This window comes from Solea solea, chromosome 16, assembly GCF_958295425.1.
Source record: "Solea solea chromosome 16, fSolSol10.1, whole genome shotgun sequence".
Taxonomy (NCBI): domain Eukaryota; kingdom Metazoa; phylum Chordata; class Actinopteri; order Pleuronectiformes; family Soleidae; genus Solea; species Solea solea.
In genome coordinates, this window is record NC_081149.1 from 11,847,984 (window position 1) to 11,866,507 (window position 18,524).

Sequence of the window (18,524 nt, forward strand, 5' to 3'; positions counted from 1 at the left end):
AAACTCGTAGAATCACACTCTGAATATGTCGAAATGTCCCGTTTGACTGGAACATTGTCATGGTGTAACAAAACATTCAGGTGCAATTTACCTAATCTCTGATTTGATCAATCCACACTTGCTCACTCTACATATTTGTCTCTTGGGGACAAGTCTGAGCAGAGAGTTTTGACAGTGGCCAATGAATCATTTGTAATGAGACACTAGAAAGGTTTCTGTTTTGTGTTTTCAACATAAATATATATATGTATATGTGTGTATATGTGTGTATATATATATATATATATATATATCTTTATGTATATATAAGTACTGACCTGATCAGATTTGAAAGGCGGTGTTTTGAATCCCGTCCTCTCCTCGGTCTTCTTCAGTGACCCTCCTTCAGTGAAACAGGTGATTCCCTAGTTGGTCCAGTGTGTTATTCACAGCTTTGGTTTGGGTATGAGGTGGTAGTTTTGTTCAAAAAATATCCACATGTGATCATCCAAACAGCACCGCTGTCACCGCTTTGAAGAACACCCGTCCCTGTAAAAACCCTGTACCATATAAGTTGTTGAATGACAGGATTGAGAGCTGGGGGGGCGAAACTGTGTGAGAGCTCCACGCCCATTTCACTGTGCACTCTTTGCTTTTTCTTTTTCTTTCCTCTGTCATGCCCTCCCACACATACATGTATGTATCAAACACTTTGTTTACACGGTTTCGTTATGTTCTTGCGACTGCAGGTTTGACTTCCTCTATCTCTGTGCTTAGTCACAGTGTCACAACCGTTCCCTCGTCGTGACTTTTCCATACCGCATTCCACAGAAGTCGGGAAAGGTGTGTCACCACTTGTCTTGCCTTGGGCTGAAACTGCCTACGACTCCAGTTAACCTTAGCGTTTACTGGATTCATAATGGAGTATAATCTTTATTTTTAAACTTACAGGGTCCCTATATCTTATATTTAAAAGACATTCTCTTGTCTCGTGGCCCTAAAAGGTGAACACACAAAGCCTCCATGCCTCCTGCCATCCCTTCGCTTTATTACCCAGAGATAAGAAGCTAAGTATTTACTTCACCTCAGTTCAGTGATTGATGAATGTCTGACTGCATTTTTTCAGGGCTGAAGCCACACACACACACACACACACACACACAGAGTACAGTGCGCAACCTCATGTACAGGTGGATCATCATGAGAGGGAGCCGCTGTGGCCTTTAATCCAAGTATCCAAGCTTTAATACAGTGTTGTTTAACACATGTATTGGACTACCACCCAATGTAAGGGTTGTGCTGCAGCTGCACTAAATTATTAATGGAGATCATGTTGCAGACGTTAAGTAGTAAGATGTTGACAATCATGGTCCTCAAAGGAGTTAGACTTATACATTTTCAATTAGTCCACTACTTGAAACATTAATTTCCATTTTTGATTTTTTAACTTAGAATGTAGTATTTTCTTTTATTTGCTAAATATGTCGTTTGTCTCTCTTTCTGTCAGTCTGTTTGTTTTGTGTGTTTGACAGCCTGTGAGCAACATAATTCAAAAAGTAAATTATGAATTTGTATGACATTTTATTTTGGCCAGTACACACTTAAAAAACAAAACAATATAACGTACTTGTTCAGTACATTGTATTAAAGAAAGATGGTCAGTATGTCTTTGCGTCGTGGTCACGCCCCCAAATTCTCGCGCCACCAATGAGCCATCGCCAAAGTCTGAGGGCGGAAAATAACACGGAAGTAACAGAGAAACGAAAATAAGACACGTCGCTCTGTGGCACTGAAACGTCCGTGCAGCAAAGAACATAAACGAATAATAATAATAATGTATGTCAGTTTATCACAACTTTAATCTGTTTTTTTCTCCCTCTCTCCCAGCCTGAATGGAGAAGGACGGCGGTGTGGTTGTAGCCACAGAGAGATACGGCAGCGCAGAGGTCTGGAAGTATTTAGCCAAAGATGGAGCGGTCGAGAGGAGGAGAGATGACACTGAAGGCGACACAAGAAGAGGAAACTCTATTGTTGGAGTTTTTAAAGTAAACCTTCACTTAACGACACTTGTTGTGTAGCAGTGATGCTGACTGGTCAGTCAGTGACTCACTGTGATATTTCACTTTGCATTTCAGAGTGTGTTCCTGCCTCAAGGTTTTCCAGAGAGCGTCAGCGGTGACTACCTGCAGTACCAGTTCTGGGACACTTTACAGGTACAGCAGAAACCAGAACCCCCAACCTCAACCCGTTACACCAGGGGTGTCAAACTCTAATGACCTGGGGGACACTGAGTGTCTGGTCTGCTCAGTGGGGTCATGTTATTTTTACATAATTTCAAAATAAAAGCGTTTTGATATATATGTATTCATGATGGAATTAATTGAAACAAACATGCAAAATAACTTGATATTAAATTGATTTGGGGGCTGCAGACCTCTGCATTACTATGAAACCTTTCACCCACACTTAGGCGCTTAAGCACCAGCCTCTCAAAACAACACACACATACATGTGTTAAGCCCCATCTTTCTCTTCTTTTTTGGGGAATGACTTTGGTCTCTGATTGTAACTTCTCTACATTCCCTGAGACAGCCAATCACAAGACAGCTTCATGCTTATTTGTTCACTGACTGATGAAATTCTCCTCCACAGGCTTTCTCCAGCTCTCTGTCAGGGACTCTGGCCACTCAGGCTTCTCTCAGAGGAGTCGGAGTAGGAAATCAAGAAGCCACAGTGGCTGCAGCCACAGTTACCTGGTTATTAAGAGGTGAATTTTGAGATGGCTTGACAAAGCACAGTTTACACCTCTAAAGGTCACTCAGTTTCCCACACTTTTATCATACTCTGTAAATCTAACCATTTGTCCTTGGACTGCACACAAACCCGAGAAAATGTCATCAATATTCTGTCTTTTTTTTTTAGTTCTATTGCTCATAGTCAGATAAATGTCAATAAAAACATCACCTCCTTGATCATTTTAAAAAGTATAAACCTTATACTTGCTGCTGCTTTAATAACTCCATAGAATGTCCCTATAATGGTTGAACAGTGAATTATTTTCAAGCCAAAATAGCAATTTGAATCAGTGTAATTAGTGGACAGTAATTTAATTGTTCTACATTTTGTTGGTTCTATGTTCTGTGTCAAATTAACAAAATGCAACACGTTAGAAACAAATAATTTACAAATACTTGATGTTTTTATATTATTTTGTATATAAATGTTTTGAATCTATAACACTGAAACCTTTTCGTTAGATAAATTGAAAATAAGACATTTTACCCAAATTGTTCAGCTCTAGTCTTCACTTATGAGTATGGCGGAATAATCGAAGAAGCTATAGTCATCTGTTATTTGAACTGTTTTTCCAAATATTAACTAGAGAAAAGCACTCAAAGAGTGCATATAGGTGTGTATTATCAATACACTCCTCTATTTCACATGGTTAACAGTTGTATCTGTAGCAACACTGAAATTGTATTATTTATTCCTGGACCGAAACTTACAGTGCATCCCCAAAAAATGTCATCAAAATCCAACTTTTACTTTTTGAATTATGGGGCTCACAGACAAATATGGCCAAAACATAAAAAGGTTATAAAATCCCAATTTAGCCTCATAATGTCTAACATTGGAAATTTCTTCCTGCAGATGGAACAGGCATGTTGGGGAGAATCCTCTTTGCTTGGCATAAAGGGTGGGTTTTGTTTGTGACTGTATTCAGTTAAATAAAGGTTTGATGTCTAATTTTTCCCCCTTAATGATCTTTTCTTTGTTATTTCATAGGAGTAAACTCGATTCTGAGGCCAAAAAATGGAGGTAGAGTATGACTTATTAAGGCATTACATTGTAGAGACTTGGTGAGTCAAGTTTTTTCTTTTTCAACGTCTCACCAGGCTTTTTGCTGATGTTCTCAATGACTTTGCCATGTTCATGGAGATACTGGCCCCATACTTTCCTGCTTGCTTCACCGTGATTGTGTGCGCTGCCGGGATATTCAAGGTAACATTTAGTAACTTAAACTATTCAGTAGATCTAGATGAAAATGAAGAAGTTAAATGGTCAGGAGTAAAGAAGTCTTTGTAAATGTTTGTATGAAGAAAATGAATCAGTAATTTGTGAGGAAAAAAACACACAATGTGGTTGGTGGTTGGAAAGTAAATGAAATGGAGACAAGAAATCAAACTCTCCTTGTAAAGATGGAAATAGGCAGTTTACCAACTCTTTTATAAAAGTCAAAATTGAGGACGCTTCGTAAACTAACTTGTGTCTGTTGTGTGTTGTTGTGTGTTCGTCCTCTCCAGTCCATTGTTGGAGTGGCAGGTGGAGCAACCAGAGCTGCACTGACTGTTCACCAGGCTCGCCGAGACAACATGGCTGACATCTCTGCTAAAGATGGCAGTCAGGTGCTTTTTTTATCCATAGTTGGTATTTTTGGTTTGTTTCTGTTTCTTGTAAATTTGTCCATGATTGATTATTTATTTTTGACAAACATGCACAGTATTTGACTGTGTCATATTATATCACCACATAAAGGAGTACAGTAGGTCTTCAGACAACATTTTTTTTCAATTATGCTTTTCTTATTGTGACATATAAGTTGCTTTTGACAGTGCACTATATGCACACAGGGTCACTTACAACTTCTGCTAAAAATATATAAGCTCCTTCACTTTGGGTAAATTGTTGTTAAGGGGAAACTTGGCTTTCAATGTAACATTAGTGATTAAAATTTCCGAAGGGTGTTTAAATGTAAGAATCGTGACAGTAAAAAGTGGAGTACTGCTGCATCTCTCTGTGCTCAGTATTACCGCAAATAGGTTAGATTCATTAAATTCTCATTCAATAAATGAATTAAATTCACTTGTTACAACAGCAGTGTTGGGAGCAGACAGCGCTACACTTTGATATAACATTAACAATGTAAAATATACAAATGGAAAAGTGTACATTAACAATACTAATAATATTAATAAGTCGGACTGGCTTATTCAAAACAAGGTAGAAACTGTGCTTATTGTCAGTTGGTGTCAAACTTTGAATTGATAACTAGAGAAAGCAATCACAGAGTGTAAACAAACCCCTCCAGATTCATATCTGGATCATGACTGAAATCTAATAATTTCTTCCTCAGGCCATAACCTACATTCTCAGCCAATTTAATCAAAATCAGTCCTTTACTTTTTGAATTAAGGTGTACCTGTGTAGGAAATATATCTTGTTTGAGGAAAATTACTTAAAACCATGAAAATGTTTTTTTTTTATTGTCCACAGGAGACTTTAGTGAATTTGGCTGGACTGCTGGTCAGCTTGGCCATCATCCCGCTCGTTACTAATAATCCCATGTAAGTGTTATTGTATCAAAGATACTCTGCATACAGGAAGTAATGACATATGTTTGTATGTGTGTATTCTGTAGATTTTTGTTGTCCCCATACAGAGGGCATTTTCATTCTCTCTCCTTCTCCCTCAGACCGACACTCAGCCTCTTCTTCCTCTTCACCATCCTCCACCTCTTTGCCAATTACAAGGCTGTGCGTTCAGTTGTCATGGAAACCTTCAATGAGGCGCGCCTTTCAATCGTGCTGCAGCAATACCTGAAAGACAAGCGAGTCCTGACTCCGCAAGAGGCCAATCAAAGAGAGCCTGTTTTCTTTGGTAAGAAAAAGAGGGAAAACACAAGTTTTGTTGTTGTTTTCAAACTAAGTTGTAAAATGTTGAAAATTCTTTCAAATATGAATTAATTTCACAGAGTTTACAAAAATGATGCCAGTCAAACTTGGTGTGAGGCTGCAGGAGATTGTGCAAAGGTAATTTTACTGAAAACAAACATGCACACACAGTCAAGTTCAACACAGCTTAACACTACTGTTTATTTTGTAGCCCAGAGGAACTTCAGTTGGCCTTAAAGAAAAACAACATGCCGTTCCTGATGGGAGTGCGCAATGGTACGTCAGAGAAAAGAAAACGAACCTCCCTCTCAGACTAGCAGCGTGTTTCAGAGCCATATTAAATACTTTGGATGCCTCTGAGTTGCCTGTTTTCCTCGCAGGGCGTGTGTGTGTTTGTTTGGGGCCGGAAGCATCAGTGCATGATGAAATCAGAGCCATGTGCCAGGCGGCATGGATCAGCAGCACGTTGAGCTCTCACACACAACAGGGAAAACGTGAGCCTTTACCTTGGTTCATTTACATGAGTACAAGGTGTTTAAATGCTGAACACTGTAAATGTTTTCTTGTTTAGAAGGTCACTGGGAAACTGTGCACGAGAGTCACACACTGATGGACACAATTTTCAGTCCATTTCTCAAAGGTAATTCCACACAAGAATGTTTTAAACCTGCAAATAATCTATTTTTGTCTAGTGTAGTTTTTTTCTCATTCTTTTAACCAACATAATCTGGATTTTTCTAAATAATAATAATAATAATAATAATAACAGTAATGATAACTTTTTTAGGTGTGGAAGCTGCAGGATGGGACACAAAACGAACTCTGCTGGACTGGGATGAATGGAGGGTCGAGTGGAAATCCAAAAGCAACTGAGCTGTTAAGCCCCTGCAGCAGATTCATTAATTGAAATGTATTCTTGGATTTTTTTAAATTTTCTTTATTTCAATCTTCAAATATACGGTGTGTCTATATTTTGTAATGGGTTTTTTTGTAATGTTATTTTGTTATCAATGATTAATTAAAAATGAAAAACATGAGAATTAAATTTTCATTTAAATTATTTAAATGTTTAAACCCAGATTTCAACCAAACTCCCCACAGTAACATAGACCTGTATCAGGTCACTTCTATTACATGATTATTTTTTCAAGCAGTGCTGACATGTTTAGCAGCTATTAGTGAAAATGTTCAAAACCTCTCTATCTTGCGATCTTAACAATGTTATTTTTTTTAATCCTGAATCCAAAAAACATAAATACTTTAGAAAATTCTATCAATTTTACTTGAAAAATACAACTTGCGTTTACTCTCGAACGGGGGCGATATTGCGCCTAATTAAGCAGTTAACACACCACGAAGAAGAATAACATGGATACCGTTGCATCAAGGTAGCACTATCCTGCAAGATATAGGCGGAACACACACTCACATTTTTAATTTACATTTTTCAATTTAGAGAACATATAGCATTAAATTGATATACCCAACACCAAAGACATAAATAATTTCAAACTACTTATCTACATATGTACTATAAATGTTTCCTAACTCGCTGACGGAAAATGTTTAAACTCGCCATGAAGCTATTACTTTGAAAATATGAACCGGATGTGTACGCCTTTATCACCGACTTTACTTTTGTTCAACCAGATCAACAACCGAATCAGTTTGTAAATTCGCTGACACTGAACAGGTAGAATGGGCAGATATAAATGTGCATACAACTGCGAAAGCTCCAACGAGTCAGATGAGAAGTTTTTCAAGTAAGTATTTAAACATAAGTCATGATTTTATCACCTTAAAACAAAGGGAACCGCAAGCTAGCAGGTTTGTGAACTAATTGTTGAGCCAGAATTTAGCAGTTATGTATGGTTTTCGGTTTATTTTCCTTTTGTGCATATACGAAAATCTCGTCAAACTTTCTTAATTTAGTCTCTTTTTAATGTACTACTTGTATAGATAAGTGGATGGTGGGCTGCATATCGAAGCTTGAACTGTATTGTGTGTTGTATTTTCTGTAGGTACTAATGTTTTTATCAGAAATACATGCAGAAGATGATGAAATGAACTGTGTTCTTGACTTTGCATAATAGTTTAACGTCATTCAGATGAAATTATGGTCCACTGGTGCCCATGAAAAATCCTCAAATCTGTAGTCATGCAACTTCTGCTTCCTCCTCTCATGTTAAACTGTTTTTATTGAACTCTTAGGATATAGATATGTGGTTAGTATTGTTTTTAACAGTTATGTGTTATCACAGGTTTCCACTTTACCATTCCCGTAAACTTAAGAAGTGGCTCGCCAACATGAAGTTAAAGGACTGGACTCCATCCCGCTTCTCTGTGCTGTGCATCAATCATTTTGAAGAGAAATGCCTCGACAGAACAGGCAAATGTGTGAAACTCAGAGACGACGCAGTTCCCACAATATTTGTGTCACCTGCCAACACACAGAAAGGGAAGGTCTGTATATGTGCTCTGTGTAAAGCTGCTCCTTGGTCACTGTGATCATTTCTGTAAAGGTCTCATATACAAGTATTGTTGCTGTCTTTCTGATGTAGGCCTCCACCAAACCAAGAAGTAAGAGAAACAGGGTGAGAGCACACTATAATATTTATTTGTTGAAATCTGTAGATTGTACTGGTTGTTGTCGCATTTTCTGCAAATGTATAAAACCACAATAGGCTTAGACGTCACTGACTGTAAAACATGTGGAAGTCTAGTCTTTATTGAAGCCGCTAATACAATCTTCCAGGCATTCAAAATTGTGTTCTTCACCCAGCCACAGCGTAAAGGAACTCACACAGCTCAGTCTCCAGTAGCCTCTCCTGCCACAACAAAGCAAAGTGAAGACAGCAAGGAGAGCACGAGTCTGACAGAGCCAGAGTCTGCAGGGTGTGTTGTCCTCAGTTTGATTTCATACTTTCTTTACCTTTTAAAGTCAAATCTTCTATTTTAACAATGAAATTATGTTATCAACGAGTGTCTCTGATAAGATACACCATCACATTACCTTGTGTGTTTTGTTGTGTTATTTCTAATGAATAAAAAAAAAAAATTGATATGATGATAAGTTTCCTCTCTAATGTGTTGACCTTTTCTGTGTTTTTTTGTCAGAGACATGAGCTCACTGACGTTTGACAAATGGAGAATAATAGCTGATGAAGGGCTGATGATGATTGAGTCGTTTCCAAATTTCTTCCATGGAGACTACTGTGCGTCACGGGTAAGCATCATTACCTTTAGTGTAATAACTAATAACCCATTAACATTTATCTATTTTTTGCTGCGATTAAATATCAAATTCTGTATTTTCCTCTTTATTTGTCCACCTGTCACTAACAGGATATTCTGTGGGCTCCAGATGATAATGTTATTGTAAGTAGTTGGCATGATTTTAAACTTCACAGTATATTGTTTTTCATACTCTGGCCTCTGTGTGCTGCATTTTATTCACTGTTTTTGTTGATTATCACAGATAGAAAATAAAGATCCTGAAAATGTGATAGAGGTATGTTGATATCAAAATAATAAAAATATTAACTGGGATTACTAGTGGATCACGTTGTGTGAGAATATGATCTTATAATGTTGTGATTGCAGGTGACAGAGCCATGGCAGTGGCTCGGTCTGGATGTCAGAGGGCCGCTGCCCAAAACACTCAATGGACACCAATACATTTTGACCATGACAGATTATTACTCTAAGTGGGTGGAAGCGGTGCCCATGCAGTTGTGCCTCCCTCCCAATGTGGCGAAACACATTGTGGAGGTCATCGCTCACTTTGGATACCCAGTCAGAATCCTCTCCAGACTGCCTCATGATGTAGTCCAAAAAGTGAGTGTTCGTCTGACCAATATTGGGGTAGTAAATGTGATTTTGTTTCTTAGCCAACCTGTGTTTTAATAGATAGCTTATGACTAGTTTAGTTTGTCCATTGTAAGTAAGTAAGTAAGTAAGTAAATTTAATTTATAAAGCACATTTACACACAGCATAAGCTTTTGTGGGCTATAGTAAAACCATGGTAGTTCAAAATGGCGTCCTCTGTAGAGCTGACCCTTTCAAATGAAAATGAAGTGTCCTGTGCTGTAGAGAGAAATACAACATTGAAAATTCCAGGAAAAGTTCAGTCAGCTTTTAAGGAGACTGAAGGAAGACAATCTGAGGAAACCAGTTGAACAACAGACGTGTGTAATGAAACTTCAGGATTGTGATAACGGTGTGTGTGTGTGGGTGTGTGTGTGTGTGCTGGAACAACTTGTGTCTCACGTTAATGTGTTGTGTCACAGATAAATGGACTATTGAAAAATGAGCTGAATCTCACCATCGCTCTAGTCGTCTATCATCAGCAGACTGGTACTGCAGACCTGATCACACAGCATCTGATTAACAGGTCTGTATAATGAAAGTACATTCTGGGCTAATTTAATCATCCACAGTGCATGATCTAAACTAAGTGTGTGAGCCAACTGTCCAACTCCACTTTTGCAAGTTGCATAGCATGTAATCTCGTGAGGCTCAAGGTGCAAAAGGGTTTTATTTAGTGTCTGACATATTTGTAGGTGTGTTTCAATTACAATTTAAATTGTGAAGTGAAAGACTTTCTGCTGAGTAGACGGATCTGCTTGTGTGTGAGGTAAAGGTGCTCAAGCAGATTATCTGTGGTGGCAGCAAGAACCGTCACTTGAGGAATAGGACTCTCTACCGATCCTCTGTCACATCAACAATCCATTAGACTGCACAGGAGAAGGCACCAACACCAATGTTGCACCAACATTCAACCTACATTTATCTGATGAGTCAGAGGGCGAAGAGGAGGCAGAGGAGTGCCGAAGCACGCCCCTATGAGTGTAACAAGCAGAGTGTACGCGCATTGTGAAACTGCCTGTGCAGGCTCTGTATAAATAAGGATGAAAACACTGTGCCATTGACTTCATACCAGATTTTTGTTGGTCAGTGTTGTAGTGGTTTTCTGCTGCCTCAAGATAATAATGTGCCAATAAGAATGCGCTCAATCGCACCTCATTTTAAGACGGTTGAAAACAACCAATGACACTAGCCGTGTACTGCTTTTCACCGGATGTGAGATTGAGCACTTCACTTAACTTCAACTGTAAGGCATAAAGTTAACGCTGCTGAAACTGCTAGATGGTTTTAAGAAAACTCCTGTAAATATCCCTCATCATGTCTTCAAGTGAAGGCTGTGACCTTTCTCATCACTGCTTCCCAACAGGATGGTAAGTGACCTAATAGAGGAACATGTGGCTGACTGGGATGTTCACCTGCCTGCCAAGGTTTTCAGCCTGTGTTGCAAAGAACATTCAAAGACCAAGGAGAGGCCTTTTTCAACGCTCTGCTGTACGGGACTGGAACCAGTCCAAACACCAAGAGGACTCGATGTGAGTGGATGTTTTTTTTTGTTTTTTTTTATAGTTTGTGTTTTAAAGAAATTAACTCTTGTATTTTCATCTCTCCGCTCCACAGTATGTTTATTCCAAGATTCAAGAGAGTGCTTTCGTGGTTAGATAAAGCCTGATGGGTAAGTTGAATATATTACAGGCCATTACTTTAATATAAGACTAGTAGTAGTGGTGGCAGCAGCAGCAGCAGCAGCAGCAGTATTTCAAATCTTTATCAAATCATAGTTGTATAATACACTGCCTGGCCAAAAAAAAAGTCGCCATCTGGATTTAACTAAGCAAATGGATAAGGGGTGTTGCAGTTGGTCAGGTCAAGATTCAGCAACATTATGTGCCCAAAGAATGAGGTCAGCTGACTACCTGAATATAATGAATGACCAGATTATTCCATCAATGCATTTTTTTCTTCCCTGATGACATGGGCATATTCCAAGATGACAATGCCAGGATTCGTCAGGCTCAAATTGTGAAAGAGTGGTTCAGGGAGCATGAGACATAATTTTCACACATGGATTGGCCACCACAGAGTCCAGACCTTAACCCCATTGAGAATCTTTGGGATGTGCTGGAGAAGGCTTTGCTCAGTGGCCCGAGTGACTCTCCCATCATCAATACAAGATCTTGGTGAAAAATGAATGCAACAAGACGGAAATAAATCTTGTGACATTGCAGTAGCTTATGGAAACAATGCCACAGTTTTTTTTGGCCAGGCAGTGTATCTCCTAGAAGGATTGAAAACTGTCTCAGAAAAGATGTAGAAATCAGGGATTTTTAAAAACAGGTAATGAAATAGTAAAATAAAACTTGTCTAATTATTTTGCAGGTCAATAAAAGAGGAAACCAAACCGGTAAAAGAAAAACAAGGAGGAAGACGATTGTTAAGTAACATTGTACTTTACTTCATGGGCACTAAATGGAACCATGGTAATTTTTGACCAGGATGTGGACTTTACTGATGAGACATATACTTAAGAGATGTCTTAGAAAGTCAACTGATTTTGTCCAAATATGTTTTACTTTTTTTGGGCAATTAACTCAGCTGTGTAAAGCCAGTTTCAGCTCAGATTTTGAGGGATTTCACTAAGTGTGAGTCAATCTTATTCCAACCCACTCCAGATGACAAATTAAAGGCAGCTGTACATTATTATTTTTGTATATTTAAGCTATTAAAAAAGTCTGTGACATTCAAACCAATGCTGTCGTGACTGAGGCAGAACAAGCGCACAGCGTGTGTAAAGTGAGACAACTTCATACAGCAGCAATAAAACACCAAGGAGTGACCACGAAACATGTCAAAGGTGGTGTTTTTAGTGGAAGGCGAAGCTGAACTTTCAGTACAACAATCATATTTTAAATCCCAATCATTATTTTGGCCTCTTGTGAAAGTTATTGTGCAACACTGAAAATGCATACTACAGCAATCGATGTCTTTGAACAGCAGCCTGCACATGCCAATCACAAACTGCTATACTGCACATAACTTAATAAAGTACCATAGAAACACTGATGGAGGGAGGTACACAGACAGTTTAGGTAATTACTCACTGGAGATTTAAATGTCAACCACGTCAAATAAACTGCTTTCTTGTTTTGACACCTCATCTGATTTGTGTCTCATGCTGCTGTGGTTTCAGCTGTTGTACACTCGGCCATGACAGCTGCTTGTCAGGCTGAGGGAATGTCATCAAGTCCTGTCACATATAAAAACAAACACACAAACCCCCAGAAAAGCTCCTGTTTGTTTTTTCAGTACATAATCATGCTTTGTTCAATGTGGTTTAAATCTTTTTGATTCTAAAATGAATGCAGCTCGATGAGAAACCATCCCACTACCAATCACATTCCTTTTTTAATTGTGTCATCATTGCAAATGATAGAAGTTCACTGGATGGCCAAAACTAAACATTGGAGAGGAAATAACACCTACTATGTTTGATTCATAGTGGAAAGTCATAGTGAATGTGAAAGTGTTTCTTTTTTGACAACAATCCTAAAGATACAAAGAGTATACATTGGTATTGCACTAAAAATAATATTTTTTGGAGGATTGGAAAGTTTCTTTACAAATTCATGTCTGTCTCTATGTAACAAAGAAAACAAACCTAACAACTTTGAAAGGCATCGCACCTAATGTGACCCTTGAGTCTTAAGCAGTGTTTTTATTGGAAATCGGTTTGCTTGATCAAACTGTATTTTCTTAGGGTTGCAATAAAATAAATAAATCTCTGGTTTATCCCATTTACACTAGTAAAGGACAATTTGTTTTGTGTGGGATTTTTAGCAGCTTAGTGGCAGTAAATACATATACATCTTTTTAAATAACAAATTATACATGTGTCAAATTGGAAACCAATGCACAACAAAATACCAAGAAGATGCACACATTTATGAGACCACCTGTCATAAAAATGAGAAAACACAACTATTTCAGAAATCTTTCAAAAGCTTGAAAGCTTAAACTAAACATGTTATTGTTACTTATTCGGCAAATAACAAACTGAATTCATATTTTTATACCCAAATTTGAGCCGGCTCACTGGGCTTCTTCTCTGAGAAGTCAGAAAGCAATCAAACAAAACAAAATTTTCTGTTGGAATGCAAATAATTTGACATCTTAATCAAGAAATAATAATGTGCTTTACTATTTTTTTCTGTTTTTTTTTGTAAAACTGTGACTTATCCATGGATAACAATAATAATTATATTTAATATATAATATATATATAAAAATATATATAATTTTGGTTTCTACATACTGGTATATTAACCATTACAGAAACATAAAAATGATTTTGATAATTGTCGCATAAACCTGGTGATCTAATTAAATACAAAACAATCAATGTGCAGGGAAAAAAACCATTAATTTATGCATATACACTTGAAGTACATTGATTTCTAAGTAAGTGAAATTCTTAACTAAATCAAACATTTGACAGAAATAATGTTGACCTCAGACAACTCCACTGACTGATTAAAGCCCACCACTGCACCCTGCTGGTTGCGCGCGGAGCCGCAGAGGTGGCTGTCTGATACCGCTGTGTGAGCTCACTGTTGTCGCTGTGCAGTGGAGGCGTTTTTTTTCTGTGTGTGCAGCCAGCCGCAAGAAATGGTGAGTGAGGAAAACAGATCCAGCTCATAATGTACCAGCGTGTTGACTCTCCAAACCACACTTGAATTAGTCCTGTATTATTTGTCTGTGCGGTAAAACGCGTGTTGTCAACAGCCGAACAAGGCTTGTCACAAATAGCGACCATCCAGAAGCCTTTGTTTAGCTAACCTCTAGCTAGCGAGGATTAGCTTGTCTCCGTTGGTTCGTGTCAACAAACCAGCTATATTTTAACTTGACATGGTATTACAGTGCTAAACTCGATAGTTGAGTGGTGGGATTCGGGTAGATGGCGTGTAAACCGCGTTTTGAATAAGTGACAAACCAACTAACAAACTTTGGTGTGAAACAAATGGCTAACTAGCCGCAAGGAAGCTAACTAGCTAAAGTTTGTATTAGCTGATGTAGCTTTAATGTAATTACCTGTGTGGCAACTTATATTGTAAAGACTCGGTCGTGCTAATTGTAAAAAAGTGGTGTTTTAACGTTTAGCAAGCCGTAAATACCCGCAGTTTACTCGACCCATTAGCCAGGAAGCTACTGTTGCTACTAGCCTGTGGCTAATAGCCGTAGCTAAGCTATCTCACCATGACGTTGGCTGACAGCTGCAACACCGTGGGTTTTAACGTAAATATGTAGACATTGCTGTAACGCTATAATGGGGGAGGCTGTGTTACCTGTATACCCTCGTTTATATCATGTTGTAATATTTTGTATGTCGTGTTTTTTTATTATTCACAATTCCATATTCTAATAGTATGCTAAGTTATAGATATTATGCTGCTGTAAAACACAAATTCCCCAGGTTTTTAATTTGTCTGGCAAGACAGATATCTGTGACGTCATTCTCACTTGTCAAAACGGCACTTTTAGAAACCTGCAATTCAGTTTTTGTGTCAGTATATAGATATCTACAACTCAGTTGTGGATGTCTCCAACGTCATTATGAATCAATAAAGCCATGTTGTTGGAATATTTGTAATGGATTTAATTTTTTCTCATGTCTGCTCGCTGCCTTGCTCTATGTTAGTGGTGAATCAAAAGCAAAAAGTCATTAACACTGTATCCTTAAGTATTTGTTTATTTTATAACATAGTCATGCAATGTTCATGGTTATCCCACATCCTAATTTTTCCTTCCATCCATTCATGTTTTCCATATAACACGTTTCCGAAATATCATGTAGCCCTACTATCATGTCCTTCCAGGAAGCTGGACATTCTGTCTTAGAAAACACCATGATAGGAATGCGCTGTTATGGATGAAATGTGCGTACAGAAAGGTTCATGTCATGCTTAAGAAAGAGGCAATTACAAGATCAACAGCTATGTTCTTTTGACGCAGATATTCTCAGTTATAACATCTCTTTTCCCCCGATCTTGTCTCACTTCAGGATGTGTTTCTTATGATCAGACGTCACAAGGCGACCATCTTCACAGATGCCAAAGAGTCCACCACAGTATATGAACTGAAGCGCATTGTGGAAGGCATTTTAAAGAGACCACCTGAAGATCAGAGGCTTTATAAGGTGACATACATCACCATTACTATTAATCATCCATTGGGATTGCATAGTCTTTTCAGCCAGTTGTTTACCACTTTTTTGACTTGGGGATGAAGTGAAATGATAATTGAATGCACTGTGTTCCCACCTTCCAGTTTTGTTGTCATCACCATAGGCTTGGATAAAATGAAAATATAAACTGTGAGAATTTGAAAATAGCAAAAATAAGCCATAGTGCTGCTTACTTGTATATGATTCAGCAGCTACTCATAATGTGCTTGTTATTTAAGCTTAAATGTTAACTATTCCCTGGCTCATTTTTGGGTGGCAACTAACCATTATTTGCATTACTGATTAATCAGTTGATGGAAAATGGTGTAAAATGCTGATTCACTGTTCTCAAACCTCAAGTTGACGATTTCTTCAAATATTTCTATTTTACCCAGAAACCAAAGATAGTCATTTTACTTTCAGAGCAGCAAAGAAACCAGGACATATTCACATTTTAAGATGAAATTACAAAACTGGATTTTGTTTCATAAATACCCTACACAAATCAGTTTATTGATTATAAAACATTTTTGGCAATTCATTTAACAAACAATTGATAATCAATTAGTCCAAAAGGATATAGTGTTTTCATCATTGTGATTTTTATTTGAGAATCACTTAATTAACTACACATAAACTGGACATGCCTTTTTAGAAATAAGTTAATAAAAATTCACAACAAATGTCTTCATTGATTTTCTAAAACTTTATAGGTCTGCATGATCTTGAAAGATGCACATTAATAATGTGTGTTTCTCTGTAGACCCTGCTTTTAATGATCAGTCATCTTCAACTACTTTATTCATTTTCTTTACCAGGATGACGTGCTGCTTAACGACAGTCAAACGCTTGGAAACTGTGGCTTCACAAATCAAACAGCCCGACCTCAGGCCCCAGCTACAGTGGGATTAGCTTTTCGTCTGGGTGGTAAGAGCATCACTCTTTTATCAATCTCAATGACAAACAGTCAGTTATTCTATACATTTCCATGCACAGTTGAGTTGAGCTACACTACTCAATAATTCAGTATTTTCTTATGTCATGTAAACTGACTGAAATTCATGTTTTGGTGTCTGGAGATGTAATTTTCTAATTTGATCAGATTTACATACTGCCTCGTTCCTCTCATCTCTCTCTCGCTTTCCCTCTGTCATTCTTTCAGATGATTCATTTGAGCAGCTGAGGATCGAGCCTTTCTCCACCCCCCCTGAGCTTCCTGACGTCATGAAGCCCCAGGACTCGGGCAGCACAGCCAACGAGCAGGCTGTTCAGTGAGGGTGGTGGCGGGTTAAGGAGAGGCACGCGAAGGGGGTCTGAGGGAGGACGCACGAGGGGAGGGAGGGGGCTGATTTTTTTGGGAAGTGATGCTTCAGCGAGTGAGATTCACCTCGCCTTACTTCAGCTGGGCATAAACAATTACAAACACGGGTTCCCCTTGTTGTAAACCCGAGGGCAGTTGCTTCAAAGCGATTCATTTGTCCTGAAATCGGAGAACGCATGCTAAATTGAATCTTTCTCACAAGACCCTTCAGAGATTCCTGACGGACTTGTCATGACACTGTCAGTCATCCACAGGATTGGTAAAGGCTGAACATAAAGAATTGTACCTCGTATTTAATGAATTCTAGTCTTTATTTGGGGTAAGGCTAATGCTGCCTTACTTGTTGTGTTTTTTATTTGCTGGCATAAACGTGGGAGTTGATAAGGTGTGACATTTTTAGGCTTTTATGTTTGTGTTTCTTTATTAAACTATTACTAGGATTTAACATGTTTTTGGTCTTTGGTCTGGATATACTGTATGTTGCAACAATAGCTAAGAGTTTTGTGAGTTTCTAAGTTCCGATCTGTTTCAAGAACAATATGAATCTGAAATTTAAATGATTCAAACAAAGCAGCAAAAATAATGATTGTTGATTCATTTATACTTATACAGGTGGTAACTAATCAACTTTCCTACCCAGTGTTGATTATGGCCCATCAAATTAAGGAGATGTCGGTGAGCTTTTGCTGACTTCAATTGTTGGACCTAAACGCCCATAGTAAACAAAACTGATTGTACAGTCATGTGATGTTATGGAACCGTGTCTGTGAGTTGTGGGCCGCACACATCAACCCTCTGTTCTCGCCAGAACCACTGCCCATTCAGTTTTAGTTGATCTGTTATTTACACCATTAATACCCAGATACACCGTTTTCCCTTAAAGTGAGAAGTATAGACATATTCATATAAGTAAAGAGTATAAAAATGGGTCACGTGATCTTGAGAACTACAATAAAAATGAAAGTACTTAATAAGTTACAACAGGAAAGGATATTCTGATGTTGAATGAAATATCAAAAAGTATTTCCCAAAAGAGGCTGTTAGACAGTGGGGCGTGATCGAAGTTGCACTTGTAACTTAACATTAAAACAACTGTTTTTCACCCTTGTGCTCTGCTGTGTTTTTGATTGAATAGCTAAAAGTTTAGATTTGGTGCTGAATAAAGTCTTATTAAATAAATGTAGATTTAAAACTTTGAGCTAAAGGTTAAAAAATTGTTGCATAAAACCAATCATAGGGTTGTTTTATTGAAATGTATGGACCCTTGGGTTTTTATGCATTCCAAAAAACTGCAATACATTTGAAGAAAGCAAAGAGTTATTAGCCAGCCTCAAGAAATGAAATCTTAGTGTTACATTGAGGATTCTACTAGGAAAGGCATCAGAAGACATTAGTTTGATGAAAATAAATAGTAGAACTATGTTAGGGATGCACAATATAGGCAGATATTATATAGACCGGATAAAA

General features: G+C 38.0%; 3 protein-coding genes across 4 annotated transcripts; all 3 read left to right on the top strand.

Annotated features, from left to right (window-relative positions):
* The first annotated feature begins 1,676 nt into the window (after window positions 1-1,676).
* Window positions 1,677-6,696, top strand: rusf1 (RUS family member 1). Of its 2 annotated transcripts, XM_058653111.1 has the most exons (15): window positions 1,677-1,775; window positions 1,867-2,024; window positions 2,115-2,192; window positions 2,632-2,746; window positions 3,631-3,676; window positions 3,766-3,798; window positions 3,876-3,981; window positions 4,284-4,385; window positions 5,254-5,324; window positions 5,453-5,637; window positions 5,732-5,789; window positions 5,863-5,927; window positions 6,032-6,145; window positions 6,223-6,291; window positions 6,439-6,696. In XM_058653111.1, exons 2-15 carry the CDS (start codon window positions 1,872-1,874, stop codon window positions 6,522-6,524), a joined length of 1,281 nt encoding a protein of 426 aa, XP_058509094.1. In that variant the 5' UTR covers window positions 1,677-1,775; window positions 1,867-1,871; the 3' UTR covers window positions 6,525-6,696. The 2 variants fall into 2 exon arrangements, with proteins under 2 accessions (XP_058509094.1, XP_058509095.1); XM_058653112.1 differs by lacking the exon at window positions 1,677-1,775 and having other exon boundaries at window positions 1,782-2,024.
* A 576-nt stretch (window positions 6,697-7,272) lies between these two features.
* zgc:153292 (uncharacterized protein LOC100003014 homolog) lies at window positions 7,273-13,310 on the top strand. The gene is made up of 12 exons (XM_058654254.1): window positions 7,273-7,414; window positions 7,913-8,114; window positions 8,213-8,245; window positions 8,434-8,546; window positions 8,769-8,877; window positions 8,997-9,029; window positions 9,130-9,162; window positions 9,255-9,488; window positions 9,942-10,045; window positions 10,886-11,051; window positions 11,137-11,191; window positions 11,896-13,310. Exons 1-11 carry the CDS (start codon window positions 7,350-7,352, stop codon window positions 11,179-11,181), a joined length of 1,137 nt encoding a protein of 378 aa, XP_058510237.1. The 5' UTR covers window positions 7,273-7,349; the 3' UTR covers window positions 11,182-11,191; window positions 11,896-13,310.
* A 753-nt stretch (window positions 13,311-14,063) lies between these two features.
* Window positions 14,064-18,159, top strand: elob (elongin B). The gene is made up of 4 exons (XM_058654255.1): window positions 14,064-14,184; window positions 15,575-15,709; window positions 16,555-16,663; window positions 16,899-18,159. The coding sequence occupies exons 1-4, from the start codon at window positions 14,182-14,184 to the stop codon at window positions 17,009-17,011; spliced, it is 360 nt and encodes a 119-aa protein (XP_058510238.1). The 5' UTR covers window positions 14,064-14,181; the 3' UTR covers window positions 17,012-18,159.
* Window positions 18,160-18,524: the final 365 nt, after the last annotated feature.

What these genes read in the sequence shown, in the direction of transcription:
- rusf1 (XM_058653111.1), top strand. Translation starts at nt 1,872, where the DNA reads ATGGAGAAGGACGGCGGTGTGGTTGTAGCCACAGAGAGATACGGCAGC. An exon ending in GCGCTGCCGGGATATTCAAG is followed by an intron (nt 3,982 to 4,283) that starts GTAACATTTAGT and finishes CGTCCTCTCCAG; the next exon opens with TCCATTGTTGGAGTGGCAGG. An exon ending in CTGCAGGAGATTGTGCAAAG is followed by an intron (nt 5,790 to 5,862) that starts GTAATTTTACTG and finishes TTTATTTTGTAG; the next exon opens with CCCAGAGGAACTTCAGTTGG.
- zgc:153292 (XM_058654254.1), top strand. Translation starts at nt 7,350, where the DNA reads ATGGGCAGATATAAATGTGCATACAACTGCGAAAGCTCCAACGAGTCA. An exon ending in CTCATGATGTAGTCCAAAAA is followed by an intron (nt 9,489 to 9,941) that starts GTGAGTGTTCGT and finishes GTTGTGTCACAG; the next exon opens with ATAAATGGACTATTGAAAAA. An exon ending in AAACACCAAGAGGACTCGAT is followed by an intron (nt 11,052 to 11,136) that starts GTGAGTGGATGT and finishes TCCGCTCCACAG; the next exon opens with TATGTTTATTCCAAGATTCA.
- elob (XM_058654255.1), top strand. An exon ending in AAGATCAGAGGCTTTATAAG is followed by an intron (nt 15,710 to 16,554) that starts GTGACATACATC and finishes TTTCTTTACCAG; the next exon opens with GATGACGTGCTGCTTAACGA. An exon ending in ATTAGCTTTTCGTCTGGGTG is followed by an intron (nt 16,664 to 16,898) that starts GTAAGAGCATCA and finishes TCATTCTTTCAG; the next exon opens with ATGATTCATTTGAGCAGCTG.